Genomic DNA, 17,489 nt, shown 5'->3' on the forward strand with positions numbered 1-17,489 from the left:
AACCATCATGTATTATTTGTGAAGTTGATACGTAATATTTATCAACAAGGGTATCTTCCGATGAAATTTGTTAGTAAAAGGACGAGACGTTCGTTGACATAACTCTGGTTCGCCAACTTTCTGCTTGACACTGGTGACGTTTTATAAAGTCTGAGTAGCAGCTTCAACCTCTTGAATACCAAATGAGTTGGGATATGTATATCCCATATGCAGTTGAAGTTGGTATATTGCTACTAAGGTGGGGGAAATTGATAATTTTGAAATTGGAAATCATCTCGTTTGTCATAGATTCTGGTAATAAAATGACCGCTTGTGTCAAATCGAGATATAGGTCTAAAAATGGGCCAGATGAAGCCCTATCTGTTTTTCCTAAACTACTAGTTCTGAAGGATTTATTAATGGAATCCAATCAGAAAAGCTTGAATTTTTAATGAAAAGAACATCCTCAAAATATCTGAATGTAAAATTTTAAAATCTGGCATCTTTGATCTGTTTTTGACTAGTGTCTGAAGGAACTCCGACTCCGGTTATGAAAATTAGAAGAGTCGGTAAGAAAGGCTCAGTTTGTTTCCATAGGAAAGCCGACAAATTGTTGGAAAAAGTCGATCTCCAAATTCAACAAATATGTTGCCGTTTCTTACTGGGCTTTCCGCTTTGAATAATCCTTGAAGTTCGATATTTTTGTTATTTTGCTATTCATGGGTAGACTCAAACTTCAAAACCAATACAGTATCTTTGAACGAATTTAGTAAAGGTTTCAGTTAATTTGTGATAACGAAATTCCAGACTTAATAATTTCAAATTGTTATCGAAATTGAATACAAAGACATCATAAGCAGTGGTTAGCTCCTTACACCAAACCTCCTCTAGTAGGGTTATATATAAATAACCTCAGTATAGGTACCAGGCTTAAGTTTGTACACCATAAGAACGTGTTTGTCTTCCAAAAACTCATCGGTGATGCTCGAATAAAAAATACCGAAATATAGTATTAAGTTGAAGAGCATTAAGGACCCCAAATACAGCTAAGATTATATATTGTTGTGGAAGAACGATTGTAATCGACACTGCACAAGTATCACTACTGGACGAATAATTACGGCCACCGCCATAATTTGGTTAATTAAGAAAATGTTTCTCTCACTGAACTCATTGAAACATGTTATAATAATCTAAAATTATAGTTCTAAGGCAAATTGTCAGATTTATCATTTTAACAATTAAGTTTTATTCTATAGTTTGCGCGAAATACTAAACCAAAGAAAATATATCGACTTGTTTTATGTATTTGTGTCAATTTCCATCTGGATTTTTACCAACAATGATTTCGACAGCGACGCTGATGAACATTATTAGTTGAAAAGTTTAAATCCGTATTCGCATTTATCAGTGCATCAGTAATATTTATGAAAGGTTGCTTTTGATGTTGTTCAATATGAAAGGTTTGCTTTACTTTTACATATTTGTCATATGTTTTTGTTTACCTTAATTTTCAAAACTCAATCTCAGTCTTTGGAATAAACTAATCGATAAAACGTTTCTTGTATAAAAAAGCGATATTGTCTAAGATGAAATTGTAAATAAGCAGACACTTCATGCGGAAAAAATTGTTTTCGGCAATGACAAATGAATAAAATACCAATTTTAAAACGTATTGTTTAGATACAAACAACAATAAAGCCTAAATATATATTCAATAGTTAGTAAAAAGCAAGAGTTTATGTCAGTGTAAAATTTGAAGTACTGTGGTTTTCTTATGTACATTAATACTGTAGAAACATTAATTTTCGTGGGGTTAAAATTTCGTGGTTTTGTCTCTCTGTAAGATTTCATGGGGTTTTAATTTCGAAGTTTCCTTAAACTGGACGTGGTTCACATATGTTACATGTTCATGAACGCATCGAAACAATACATAAACGATATTCTCCCTACACGCATAGAATACTTTGTTTACTGGGGACAATGAAATTAGCTTGTGTCAAAGATGTATCATACTTTCCTCGATCAATATGATTCGATGACCTGAATCGTAAAAAGTTCCTTAAATAACTGCTTTCCAGTCCTCTAAAACCGTCTGAGTACTTCATTGTATCGCATTTGACATGCATTTTCAATAGAGAACCAGGTAACAACATCAAGAAATAACTGATACGATAGGTTGTTTAAAGGGAGAAGTTTGTTGGCAAGGCATATGAAAAGAGTGTCCAAGCAGCGAGCTGGTTATATCGAATTGCCAAAAGTGAAAAGTCTTTGATTACCATCACGAACTATTTTTCCTTGTCAACATGTTTTTCGATGTTAATAATAAATCCATCTTCTGTTTGACAACAATTTTCATTCGTGGTATCTGATGTTGTTTTCTTTATAGCCTGGGGCTGATCAATCGGATTTTCATTACTTGTTTTATTGGATTCATTTGTTTGTTTTGATGGTTTTTCTTCTTTTAAGAAATGATATTTCTTTCTTTTTGTGGATATTTACAGCATGATTATAGTTATCAAAGGTACCAGTCTTATGACCTATGACCGAATCAAATATTGCGATAGAATTTTCATGGTAGACACATTTAAATTTCGCACTTGCATCATCACTGAAAAGAGAATTGCTCAGTATAACCATATGATCAAAATGATAGAATTAGTAGGTTGGTAAAACTGTCAATTATCGATAGGGTAAAACAACATTGTTCGACATGATTCGTACATGTTAGCGTTAATTTTGTTACAGGAACGAAATTGTTTTGATATTTTACTTAACCATGAATATTGTCATAAACTATAATTGTGAATTGTGTTTCATTTTTTTACATTAATTTTGACTTGTTATCGTTTTCATTTTATATCATAACGAGAAAACTTTTGCAGTTATATTAGAAAATATTGCATTCATAACTTTTTCATAATAAAAGCACATCGCTATTATATAACAAAAATATCGCATCCATATTATAAAATATTGCAGTAGCATTGAATAATATGTGATTTTGGTTTAGAAAACAATTGAATTCATCGAAATTGCTCTCTTCTAATTTTGTTACTTGATATTAATTTAATGGTACATCTACAAATGATAAACGGTACATTTATGTTTCATTAATCAATATATCGATTATATTAGTTTTAATACAACTTCCTTGTTATTATATTACACAATTCATGAAAGTAATACAGGTAGACGTTTGCCGTGTTAAATATTACCGCTTTAAGAAAAATAGTCATTATTTTATACCGAAAAATCTTCCTTTCTTCATACAATTGTTAACATTCGTCTGAAATTTCCAACAATGCAACTAGTTTATATTAAACAATATCGCTTTTTCATATAAGAAACGTTTTTTTAATCTATTCGCTTCTTTCATACATTAATTCTGATCAGTCAGTTTTCGTAGAATCCATTAAACTGTTTGCTGATATAGTAAATGCTTTATTTCATCAAAGTTTTATGTTAAATTATTTTTTTACTTAACATGATCTAAGTCAACAACTTTGACTAAACAGCCTAAACATTTAAGTAAAAATATTATGCAAACATGTCTTTCCTTATGTAAAAAGAAAAACGTAAAAAGTGTTTTTTTCATAAGAAAATTGTTACGTTTTATCTATTAAAGGAAATAAAACTATAAGTTTTAGTAATAAAATTATGGCTGTATAAGGAAGTGTTATGGTTCATTTGTATTGTATCAAATGTGAACTTCCTTTATGTTTTTTCTTTTTTAGAATTTATGATACTCTACATAGGAATACATATGTGATAATTACAATGTGGTTTATAGTAATTATTCTGTATCTATTATCTAGTTCCAGTAGTAAAATGAGTGCGACGGGAAAGAATTACTCATGTGATACACTTAAGAAGTTCGTTTTTCCAGAGGAAAATGGCGTCACAAAAGATTGCAACTTCACAATTAATTCAAGTGATATGAAAAATTTTGTTCACAACATATATATTAGCGATTTCAGGTTAAATATTTGGACCTTAAACTTAATATTTGATAAAAATGTCCCTTTGAAACAGACGACTTGTGCCTTCCGGCCATTGCAATGGGTATGGACGTTTCCAGGGGAATATGGAGCACTTGAGCGTTTGTCATGGCCAGCAAGCTACAAGATGTGGTCACTAGGAATACTAAATGTTGATCCTAAATCTAAAGGGTATGTCAGACTTACTATTAATGGCAACTGTTCTGTTACATTAGGACAACCAGAAACTATTCAGCGAATAGGATTGGCTTTGATAAAAATGACGAACAATTCAGATCTCATCGAAAAACGCTCTGAGATTGAATACAGCTACTTTTGTTATACAGAACAGCTATGGGTTGAAAAGAAATGGTTGTATCACCTCTGTTTACATGTCATTTGTCCTCTGAATGCGCTGGGCATGAAATGCTGTCGTACTGTGTATCAATATGAAACGCAGAAAAAACGTGTCATGTGTAGCCCGAAGATCATGTCTTTTGGGGACATTTGGTGGCAATATCCATTTATCATCGGAATCGTCATGTTTGCTTTTTTTCCAATCATTTTGTTAAAGACAGTTAGCACGTTTTCATCGGGCAAAGACGAAAAAGAGTCTAAATATGGCAGTATACAAAACGAAAACCAAGAAGGGAGCATTCCTAAAGAATGGCTGTTATCAAATCCGATCTCTGTGTGGAATCTTATCAAGAGAGTGATGATTAACCTCGGATGTGGACATAGTCGTATTAGTTCCAAAATAATCAAGCTAACCTTAGTGTTTCTAAGTCTGAGTGTCCTTGCTGTAGAAATTTTTCAGAGTTACAATTCTGAATATGAATTTGTTGTACAGAGTGTGAGACAAGGTATTCCAATGAATTTTGCCTCAGTTTTAGCGGGATATAAGGAAAGTAGAGAAAAGTTCTTGTATTATTTTGGTGGGCCATATATAGCTTTAATCGTGTATGTCTTCTCGCTGTCGTTACTGCTTTGTATTCCTAAAAGATTCTCAGATATAATCGACAATGGAATTCCGGACAATGCCGATCTGGCTGTGACACTTCTAAAACTAGATCTAAAAACTAAGGGCACACTTGGAGGGATATATGATTTACACAAGCAAAGGGAATATAAACGATTTTACAGTCTATTGAAGTCGCATTTATTCTTGTTAATAAACCCAGCCACATGGGTTCTAGGTTACAAGCTTCAATCTCAGAGATTCAAAGGACTACTGAATATTTCACGAAGAAAGTCACTTCTAGTGTATATTACATCATTAACTCTAATCCCGTTTTATTTAGTACTTTGCACTATGGAATGGTGTATTATAATTGTCTACTTTGTTTTACCAGTGTTTTCGTTTTTCTTTGTAATAATATCCGGTTTCTGGAAGACACTTACTAATTACTGGAGCTCTGGAATAGGAAGAGCAATTATATTTCCGATCCTCGCATTTATTATGTTTTATAATATATACATATTCTCTGTAATATTTTTGGAAAGCTTCATCTATATGTCTCGAATTTTTATCTTTACTATGACTGGATTTATTGCCTTTCCGAACAAAAGCTACGTTTACCTGGTTCTTACTTTAACAATTACCATGTACATAGCAGAAACTATTCATTCTGTCCGTAGTGTCTACATGGACTATTTTGTTCGAATATTTTCTATATGCAAAGACATATCTGATAAATGTCAATTTCCAAAAGTACATCTGTTTTCGAAATACGGAGATTCTTCTGTGATATCACGAGAGGTGTTTTATTACGTCATCAACAGACTTCGACCAATCCGAATTGAAGTTTGTTTTTCTCTCGCAAAAGTGCTTTTGATCATGTGCGTTCTATATGTAGCAGTCTCAATGATCGTGAGTTTTGATTCGTTCGACAAAATGGAAAGTGTCACTCAAGTTGTTACTGTCTTATTCATCTGCTTAGTTCCCAAGCTATGTAAGAAACTTTGTTACACTGAAAACAAGCTCAAACTTATGAAAGACAACGCAATAATAAAAGGATTAGTTGAAGACTTTTGTAGGCAAAGACTTCATTCTGGAAAGAACAGGAAATCCGACAAAGTGTTGATACAGAGTGATGAAATATCAAGCCTTATTTCACCTGTCGAACAGATGGATGACGATAGCAGTGACGAGCTTCTTTTTGAGTCAATGTAACATTTCAAAAGCTAAAGAATTAATTTATGATATGAGTATTCAATTATATTTAGTTTAACGTTGTAGAGTAGAAAGTAAACAAAGATTAGAATATAAATTATTTGTAAATATCAATTTTATGTTTGCTGTCCTGTTTTTGTTCTTTTTGTATGTAATGCTCATATGTCTATTATGAATGGGTTTTTTTTTTTTATTTGACTTTAAAACTTATGAAACAAACATTTAGTTTTGATCATAAAAAATCTTTGTAAAAAATTCACACCTATTCCAACAAAGACATCGAAAATTATATCATCACAATGTTGGACTAGTTTGACCGTTTACATAATATGTTGAGTTTGGTGGAATTTCAATAATAGTTGGGAATTTGCTTTTGCACTTGTATGAAGCCTAATTCGTACAGAACATTCTCAAAGACAAAAAGAAAATAAATCTTGAAGAGTTCTTTAATTTCACGTTAAGACATAATGATGATGTTTTGTCACTCGATCACTATTTCAACTTTATAATTGTCGACTACTCATTTTACAGCAGTACATACCCTATGTCCAATCAAATGGTGTTTATATATCTCAAGTAATACGCTACGCTCGTGTATGGTTACATTTTACGGATTAGATTAACATGGGGTATTATCCTTACTAAAAGACATACTAAAACCGAGTCATGAGGTGCAAATAAAGTCATCATAGAATGGTGCGGCAGACGCGAGTTTCGTCTACAAAAGACTCATCAGTGACGTTCGAATCAAAAAAGAAAAAAATGGCCAAATAAAGTAGGAAGTTGAAGAAAAAGACTGAAATCGACACATCAAAAAAATACGGTCAGCATCACTAATTGGTTGAACACGTTTGAGTGTCTCTTGGTTCATTAAATGCGTATGAACTGAACTGTATCAAACATCACCTAAAAGATATAATTTTCGAAATGCACATCAGGTGCAGTGACATTTACACCGTCAATGTTATTATTTTATTTTATTTTTATTTCGTTCCTTATAAATATCAGCTAGTTATGGTAAAAGAAATCAAGGCAAAATACAAATCATCTGAAACTATCCATTGATTTGCTTACATCACACCAAAATCAACTGATGGTCGTAGAAATATACAAATCATCCATTTACAGACGTGAAATATTAAAAGAAGGCAAACATTTCATGAATTTGAAGAAACTATACTGAAATGTTGGTTCATTGTTAACTTACTCATTGCTGCAATGATAGACAGTTTCTAAATATTCATAAAAAACGAATCAGAGATATGTTTCTCATTGACATTATATTGTCCGACCACTAAAACTTACAATAAATGATATCAATTCTTTGCTATGGGATTCCGGTATTTTGTTCGCAGTTTGTAGATGATGAATAAACCGTGTACAAGACAAGATTGATACGATGTTTGTCAACACAGAACGTTCCTGGTCAACATAAAGCTAAAATTGTCTATCATCTGAACCTTCGGGATTACTAAATTGCCACAAACATTTACCAGCATGTACACTGATTATGTGATCGAATTTGTCGGTGTATTGTCGAAGTCGATAATCACCGATTCATTGGCCAATTCGGTTAAATAGCTGCATTAAAATTTAAAACATATCGGTTTGAACCAGAATAATTTCTAACACACAACTCTCACATATATCTGTTGGCGTTTACACATTCGTTGTATAAGTGTCATCCAAGTAAGAAATCCGAAACGCTTAATAAGTAACAGTAGTCCTCCATTTATGATGGTTCTTCCTAGGTTCACTTTCCCCTTTTATGGGCGCTAAGGATTTCTGAATACATTATATGTGCATCTTCAGGGATGGAAAATCTCTAACATAGTAGTTTAAATAAAGTTATGACTAAAATCTTTCTTTTGTTAATCTTGTATTGCTGATCGTATTTTTCTGCATGTTTACTATCTCTCTATCTACTAAAGCTCACAAAACACAACAATGGGGAAAACCATACAAGTGAACAACTATGTATTGAGTCAACTGCCAATTTTGGCTGTGTTGACTTCTTTCACATCTCGTCATGCTGATAATTATAGCTATTTAAAGTTTTTTTTTTTCTTTCATAGTTTTTAAGATAGCTTGAAACTTTAAAAGGCTATAATGATCTCTACGATGACCTGTCTGTTATAATGAAATGCTCATATCTGTGGTTGTGGACTTAAGTCTAAATGCAGTTAAAATCCAGCCTATAAGAAAATAGTTTCAAGTTCATGATTTGATACGGACATGAAAATAATGTTATTGTAAGGGAAAATTTACAAAAAAGAAAAAAAAACTTTCAGGAATATGGAGCACAAACTTCACCAAAATATTTGTTTGCTAAAGATTGAAAATAGTCTTATGGTGTAAGTGGGAATCTTGTAAAGATCACTAAAAAAACTTAAAGTGACTTTGCTAAGCTTCTAACATAAACAAAACGAATGTTTATAGCCACTTATAGCACTTATTTTTTCCCCATTTAATTTGTATAAATATATATCTGTTTTTGAGTTCATATGATTCCCTTAGTCCACCAGGAGGAGATTATCTATTTGGAAAATTTGAGTCATCATTACTCCTGAACCTAATTTTGGCCTTTTTACTGTTTTGATTCAAGTGTCACTGATGAATCTTTGGAGTCTTTTGTAGACAAAATGCATGTCTCCCATGCAAATTTTTATCCTGGTATCTATGATGAGTTTATTTGCTATATTGGTTTGGCTCTTTCTAATTAATTTACAGGATAATTACATCACTGAAAGATTTGAGTACATTAAACTTACAATATTTTTCAGGTCTTTCCAAGTCTTTGTTTCTTGTATACATTGACATTATTTTTTCATGAATATATTCTTTTTTCATGTATTATTGTAATATCATAAAATGGAAACATTCTAAGGCTGTAACGAATAGAATCTCAATGATCGGCAAAATGCAATGAAATAATAACTGAATACAGTAAACATTTATTGCAAATAAGTTGGTAAAAACTACCTAACAAAATGGATTTCTTAAGCAATAAATCAATTTCTTTACAAACTAATATTTTTTTTATATAAATAAATTCATTGAAGTAGATTGCCACATGAGTTCATGATTAATAAAAATAAAAATCATAGTTACATATACATATATATTAAAATTCATAACCATAAAGTTTTCATTTCATAAAAAATACACAATTATACATTACCTATGGACACCATGAAACCGTTTGATTTTTTTGCAATATATTTAATTAACAAGTGGTTTTTTGACGATGGGAGGACTGTTCAGCAGTCGTATATACACAAATCTAGCAAAATAAACTTAATAAAATCATGTTCACTTAGAAAAAAATCCTGTGCCTATCAAAATAGTATCATAAAACAATATGAAACACTCTCCAGTTCATAGTAAAGTTTTAACAAATTCATAAATATATCATTAGTTCTTTACAAAAATCATGAACTTCCTTCTTTCTAACCTTATTAACTTGTTGCAATTTATATAACTAATCTTGCGTAGTAAAGGGTTTTTTTTCAAAATGATTTTAATATTTCATAAACATTTGTAAAATTAAATAGATCTGATATTATCATTTACATTGGAAGGAGTACCACTTGCAACATTTAAACAAGCCAACAAAAATACTGTTTTTTATCATTTAGCCTAAATGTACATTAAGGAGGTACCAAACACCTTGTTTAAAATAAATTTAGCTTGTTTAATTTTCATAAAATTTCAGCAAAATATTTACTTTGGCCCTTTCACACAAATATAAAAAAATTTCATTGTATATATAGCAGTTTGACAAACACTAATTTGGATAATTGAGAAGCTTAATATTTTCTTAACAATACAATGTGATGAAAAATTGAGATGATTTTTACAGAGTTATCTCCGTGTAGTGTTAAATCTTCAATTGATTACTTTCCACATCATTGTGGGATGTCACTATCATACAAATGTGAAATCTGTCAAACTTAACCTGTTAATAGTAGTTTCTAACATTTCATAAAAGTCTTCCTCCACATTTTGAACTGATACTTATGTTGTGGTCTTTATTGAAACGCAAAGGAAAAACATAAATAGCCAAACACAATACAACTTTGGGCCAAAAATACAACACAATATGACACAAAAATAAAGTCATGATATTGTATAGATTTATAAATTCTACATTGAAAATATATAAAAGTAGCACCTCTTTTTTATAGTACAAGAAAGATTAAAAAATCATATGAAATTGGTAAACTACAAGAGACAACATCCTATCTACAAGTTAAAGCATTTACTCTAATTGAAGGTTTCTATCATGTACAAAAAAATAACAAATCAAAATATTCAGATATGTCTTATTTCAACCTATGTAAATGTACATTTAAATACTCCATATATGAAGAAATGAATATTCTATAGTAAATATATATGTAGCTTCACAAAAATGTAAACATTATAAAACTAAAAATTACAACACTAATGATAACTTTTTAAGTTAAAATGTTATATAAAATATTATGACAACTATGTGAGAACATTAACTTCGGGATCTCACTTAGAAATAATATCTAACTTATTCAAAATGTATAACTATTGCATCAATAAGTATTGTCTGAGAATCAGATCTATTTTCCATTATATACATAATCTGCCCTTGTCTAATCTTGGTCAGCCTTTGTGGCAAATGACTGTAGAGTTGACAATTCTGATGGCATGTTTGTTAACTGTACCTCTTCTTCCTGGCTATCAGTGTCAGCATCTAAAATAAACAATCAAATGGCATCAATTTAGGTGAGATTTTACAGTTTAAGTACATGAATTTCATATCAAACTGATTGTCGTTTGTTTATGTGGTTCATAAGTGTTTCTCGTTTTTTTTATACTGTAAATTCAGAAATTATTGCGAGGTTTTATTAATGCGAATAATGCGAGTGAGTGAGTATCACAATAATAAGAACTCGCATTCTTATATCTGATCCATATAGTTGTATGCAGATTTTCCTGACATCACAATAATTAATTTGCATATTTGTTCATTTTACAAAAATCGCAATAATAAATGCATGCAATAATTTCTGAATTTACATTAGATTAGACCGTTGGTTTCCCTGTTTGAATGATTTTACACTAGTAATTTTTGGGGGCCCTTTATAGCTTGCTTGTTTGGTGTGAGCCAAGGCTTTGTGTTGAAGACTGTACCTTGGCCTATAATGGTTGACTTTTATAAAATGTGACTTGGATGGAGAGTTGTCTCATTGGCACTCTTACCACATCTTTTTATATCTATGAATACAACATTTCAATGCAATAATTCAGAGAATTTGCTTATTATTTTAAGTCTTAGCTACAGATCTGTTAAAGATGGCAGAAAATTATGTTAAATTGAATTCTTTATTTGGGGGGGGGGGGGGATTTCTCATATCCCAGTACTAATATGTTCATTTGTGAATAAACACAGGAGAAAACATTGCACATATTTTGATATTATTTACTTGTATCACTTACTAATACACTCATTGGCAGGGCAAGCCAAAATAGGATGGTATGGGAATGATGCCAGGAATAGAATTGTAGATTTTTATGGTGCCTTTGATTTTGTTATATTTAATAGAATACCTGGACTTTCTCTTTTAGTTTTCATTAAGATCTACACAAGTATTTTATGGAATTTTTATATAAAATACCGATGCGTTTTCACAATTGTACTTACGAGCACTAGAAGCAGTCTTGTGAGAGGGAGCATACAGAGACAGCAGTCCAAAGATGTAAACATTCCAAAGACCATACACACCTAATAAATAAATAAATTAGTCTATCAACAAAATTAATTCTTAAGTAAATATACACAAATTTTATTCTTATGTTTATATGCATTTTTTTTAAATCTGATATATATTTCACATTTAAGGTGGTACGCCAACACCTCGACTAAAATTTAATTGGGTTCATTTAATTTACATAAAATTTTGACATATTTACTTTGATCTTTTGACAAAAAAATAAAAATATTTAAAAATTGAACTAATCATTTTCTCTGAAAAATTTGCTTAAAACATCTGAGTTATCTCCCTGTAGGGTTAAGTATCACCTTAATAAATATTAATAGCACATTTCTTTTTTTTGCAATTCATATTATGTACTGAGAATTAAGATTAAGCTCAACATGATTTTTATGCATCAATTTCTGATGCATATGAGTCTTTTCAATTTCATTGATATACCTTCTACTCTAAAGGCATATTAGATCTCAGAAAACCCTGGATTTTATTTATATTCTCTCCTCCACTTACATGATTATATATTGATTTTGCCTTAATAAACTATTGCGAACTAACATGACTTACTTTCTAATTATTATGATTATGGAATTTCCGAATTGATTTTCCCCTAAGTTCAGTATTTTTGTGATTTTACTTTTTTCTAACATAAAGATGAACATAACATTATATAATTATATATATAAGAGTTTGTTTAATTTTACTAACCTGTAAAGAATGCGCTTGAGTATTCCAGATTAAGATTTTCATCTCCCCATTTCCACTGTCCTTCACTCAACTGACTGATGATGAAGAAAACAACAGTCAATGCAGCACAGAATAAAGTCAGCAACATCAGAAACTTAAATCGGAAGATCAGGCCCTGTAAAAACAACAGTCAATGCAGCACAGAATAAAGTCAGCAGCATCAGAAACTTAAATCGGAAGATCAGGCCCTGTAAAAACAACAGTCAATGCAGCACAGAATAAAGTCAGCAGCATCAGAAACTTAAATCAGAAGATCAGGCCCAGTAAAAACAAAAGTCAATGCAGTACAGAATAAAGTCAGTAGCATCAGAAACTTAAATCAGAAGATCAGGCCCAGTAAAAACAACAGTCAATGCAGCACAGAATAAAGTCAGCAACATCAGAAACTTAAATCAGAAGACCAGGCCCTGTAATAACAACAGTCAATGCAGCACAGAATAAAGTCAGCAGCATCAGAAACTTAAATCGGAAGATCAGGCCCTGTAATAACAACAGTGAATGCAGCACAGAATAAAGTCAGCAGCATCAGAAACTTAAATCCGAAGATCAGGCCCAGTAAAAACAACAGTCAATGCAGTACAGAATAAAGTCAGTAGCATCAGAAACTTAAATCAGAAGATCAGGCCCTGTAAAAACAACAGTCAATGCAGCACAGAATAAAGTCAGCAGCATCAGAAACTTAAATCGGAAGATCAGGCCCTGTAAAAACAACAGTCAATGCAGCACAAAATAAAGTCAGTAGCATCAGAAACTTAAATCAGAAGATCAGGCCCAGTAAAAACAACAGTCAATGCAGCACAGAATAAAGTCAGCAGCATCAGAAACTTAGATCGGAAGATCAGGCCCTGTAAAAACAACAGTCAATGCAGCACAGAATAAAGTCAGCAGCATCAGAAACTTAAATCAGAAGATCAGGCCCAGTAAAAACAACAGTCAATGCAGTACAGAATAAAGTCAGTAGCATCAGAAACTTAAATCAGAAGATCAGGCCCTGTAAATACAACAGTCAATGCAGCACAGAATAAAGTCAGCAGCATCAGAAACTTAAATCGGAAGATCAGGCCCTGTAAAAACAACAGTCAATGCAGCACAGAATAAAGTCAGCAGCATCAGAAACTTAAATCCGAAGATCAGGCCCAGTAAAAACAACAGTCAATGCAGTACAGAATAAAGTCAGTAGCATCAGAAACTTAAATCAGAAGATCAGGCCCAGTAAAAACAACAGTCAATGCAGCACAGAATAAAGTCAGCAACATCAGAAACTTAAATCGGAAGACTAGGCCCTGTAATAACAACAGTCAATGCAGCACAGAATAAAGTCAGCAGCATCAGAAACTTAAATCGGAAGATCAGGCCCTGTAAAAACAACAGTCAATGCAGCACAGAATAAAGTCAGCAGCATCAGAAACTTAAATCCGAAGATCAGGCCCAGTAAAAACAACAGTCAATGCAGCACAGAATAAAGTCAGCAACATCAGAAACTTAAATCGGAAGACCAGGCCCTGTAATAACAACAGTCAATGCAGCACAGAATAAAGTCAGCAGCATCAGAAACTTAAATCGGAAGATCAGGCCCAGTAAAAACAACAGTCAATGCAGCACAGAATAAAGTCAGCAGCATCAGAAACTTAGATCGGAAGATCAGGCCCTGTAAAAACAACAGTCAATGCAGCACAGAATAAAGTCAGCAGCATCAGAAACTTAAATCAGAAGATCAGGCCCAGTAAAAACAAAAGTCAATGCAGTACAGAATAAAGTCAGTAGCATCAGAAACTTAAATCAGAAGATCAGGCCCTGTAAATACAACAGTCAATGCAGCACAGAATAAAGTCAGCAACATCAGAAACTTAAATCGGAAGATCAGGCCCTGTAAAATCAACAGTCAATGCAGCACAGAATAAAGTCAGCAATATCAGAAACTTAGATCGGAAGATCAGGCCCTGTAAAAACAACAGTAGGTGTCAATATTACTGTTTCCTTACATTATACTTTTATCTTTCTATGTGATAATGGTTTTTCTCAGGCTAGTAGAGTGAGAACATGACATCATACTGTAAGCCTATGTGATTGACAAGATTTTTGCTGAGAAACTACCTCTCATTTCAAACCCATATATATTGGGTATATAATAGGTTCAAAATATGAAACAAATTATAGCTTTGAAGAACTGTCAAACCATCTGCATTTTTTTTTTATTTCATTCATTCAAGCACATTTCATAAAAAAAAAAAAAATTTCAAGTACTGTAAATGCAATTTATTCATAGGGACTGATTCTCTCAATTTCAACGTAAATTTTTATGCAAACATTTTTTAAAGGTATCATGAGAAACTGATTTATCGAGAAAATATCAGCTGTTTAGTATCAAGAAGGTTAATTGACATTTGTTTATGATTTTTCAAAGTAGAACACAACTTTATGCCAAATGATAAAAGAGTTAAAAGTAACATATATAATATGCTAAAGTTTTATGAAAACTTCTGATTTATTCTGCCATACCATATAATACTTTTTCCTCATATGGCTCATGCTTGGTAGGGATGACTTTTTGGCACTGATGTTTCGGAAGACACGGTAAATCATGACACACAAGAACAGGAAGTAGGCTGTGGCAGCAACAGCAGCTAATATAATAAAAGCCAACTTTATACGTTAAGGAAAATAGCTTTGTTATTTATAATTCATCCATTTTGAAGATATCTATAAACAAGAATGTGTCCAAAGTACACGGATGCCCCACTCGCACTATTATTTTCCATGTTCAATGGACCATGAAATTGGATAAAAAATATAATTAGGCATTAAAATTAGAAAGATAATATCATAGAGAACATGTGTACTAAGTTTCAAGTTGATTGGACTTCAACTTCATCAAAAACTACCTTGACCAAAAACTTTAACCTGAAACATGCACTGTCATTTTCTATGTTCAGTGGACCATGAAATTGGGGTCAAAAGTTTAATTTGGCTTTAAAATTAGAAAGATCATATCATAAGGAACATGTGTACTAAGTTTCAAGTTGATTGGACTTCAACTTCATCAAAAACTACCTTGACCAAAAACTTTAACCTGAAGCGGGACAGACGGACGAACAGACAGACAGACAGACAGACAGACAGATGGACGAAAGGATGCAGACCAGAAAACATAATGCCCCTCTACTATCGTAGGTGGGGCATAAATATAAGAACTGAGCAAGAAAGAATTATGGGACTAATAATTCATCTTAAAAGATTTCAATGTGTTAACTGACATTGCTCCATGTTGAAGACTGTACCTTGACCTATAATGGTTTACTTTTGTGGATTGTGACTTGGATGGAGAGTTGTCTCATTGGCACTCATACCACATCTTCCTGTATATATTGGCATAAAAATGCTCTATCAAATTGTTTTCAAATTACAGTAAATGTCCATCAAAATTCTCAATGCTATTTGACATTAAACATCAAAAGGATACAGCCAGTTTTGATCCAATTTCACTCGACCATATACTGTAGAATGGATTCTTCAACTGCATTCCTCTGTAAAATAAACACAAATGAAGTATTATGTTTTACTATTCAAATAAATCATGTCATTCTTTGATAAAGTAGTTGACAGAGTAATTTGAGCAGACAATACTTTCTAATTAACTCTACAAAAGTTAAAATCAACCAACTGTTCAAAGCGGTAAGGGCTTTGCTAATTGTTGAAGGCTGTACATTGACCTATAGCTGTTAATTTTTGTGTCATTTGGTGTCTTGTGGAGATCTGTCTCATTGGCAATCATACCACATCTTGATTTTTATATGCCATCTTGTATCAAGCATTTCATAAAAAAATAGTAAGCCATTGTACAACTTTTTGCCTATTACTCAGAACAATGAAAAACTTTAAAAATACTTTCTACAATCACCCTATACAATATACAATGTGAACAAATTTAGAAAAGAAAGAAGATAAAGAGATATAATTTAATTGTGATGCCATAATTCAAAGTGACAAAAAATTTGTCAGAACTCCTGAAAAATTGGTTGAATCATGTTATCAAGTATGACCACTTTCTGTCAAACAGTGTTAGGTGTTGCTATCAGAAGATGTCATTGTGGTAGGATAGTACAAAACTATGGTGAAAGTTCAGTAACTCCAGTAAAAATATCAAACTAAAAGTAAAGTATGGTCTAGAGATGACACATATTCCGACCAGGTATATAAGCTTTTTACTTGATGGTCTTTTGAGTATTGTTGTGTTTTGAAACAGGGGCCAACCTATTGACAGACAGACAAATGGGCCAACCTACTGACAGACAGACAAATGGACCAACCTATTGACAGACAGACAAATCCTTATATAATAAAGGTATCTTGAATTGAACAGGTTTTTTTTGGAAAATTGTTCAAAACAAAAGCCAATCAGGCAATGACAGTATATGACTGAGAAATTACTTTGCATTCCAAAGCCTACTGTCCAAGAATGGGAACTTACAAAAAAGTGATTACAATGTTTTTGACAATGAGGTGGTAGAAGTATTTAAAATCAAATATGTACCTTTCACACATCTCAAACACAAACAAGCAGACACAACCCACTATTACAGCAGTTAAATGTTTCCAGTACAATTTCAGTCTGTTTCTCTCTGTCTGGTCCTATAATAAAATGTTAATATACTGATTGAGATATCTCTGTCTGATCCTAAAATAGAATGTTAATATAACGACTGACATCATCTATATAATGTAAATTTTCACTAATTCTACTTTAATTCATACTTAAAATCAACAGATCATCAATTTATTTCATGCTAGACTAAAATTATCTTTTACGAAAAATTAAAATATGATAAGAGAAAATAGTTTACAATCAAGACATTGAAAGCATGT

The 17,489-nt window shown here is 32.0% G+C and overlaps 1 protein-coding gene across 3 annotated transcripts in view; it reads right to left on the reverse strand.

Annotated features, from left to right (window-relative positions):
- Positions 1-9,074: 9,074 nt before the first annotated feature.
- The window catches only part of LOC143057209 (protein wntless homolog), a 35,202-nt gene continuing 26,787 nt past the window's right edge, over positions 9,075-17,489 (reverse strand). The window contains exons 8-13 of one of the 3 annotated variants that reach the window (XM_076230469.1): positions 17,158-17,255; positions 16,087-16,150; positions 15,126-15,269; positions 12,588-12,741; positions 11,813-11,893; positions 9,075-10,861 (exon numbers count right to left, since the gene is read on the reverse strand). In XM_076230469.1, coding sequence (XP_076086584.1) covers positions 10,761-10,861; positions 11,813-11,893; positions 12,588-12,741; positions 15,126-15,269; positions 16,087-16,150; positions 17,158-17,255 — 642 coding nt within the window. In that variant the 3' untranslated portion in view covers positions 9,075-10,760. Of the gene's footprint in view, positions 10,862-11,812; positions 11,894-12,587; positions 12,742-13,654; positions 13,983-14,385; positions 14,494-15,125; positions 15,270-16,086; positions 16,151-17,157; positions 17,256-17,489 lie in introns of those variants that run through there. The other 2 variants (XM_076230483.1, XM_076230476.1) reach the window with 2 other exon arrangements.

The sequence above is a fragment of the Mytilus galloprovincialis genome, chromosome 1 (assembly GCF_965363235.1).
Source record: "Mytilus galloprovincialis chromosome 1, xbMytGall1.hap1.1, whole genome shotgun sequence".
Classification (NCBI taxonomy): Eukaryota; Metazoa; Mollusca; class Bivalvia; order Mytilida; family Mytilidae; genus Mytilus; species Mytilus galloprovincialis.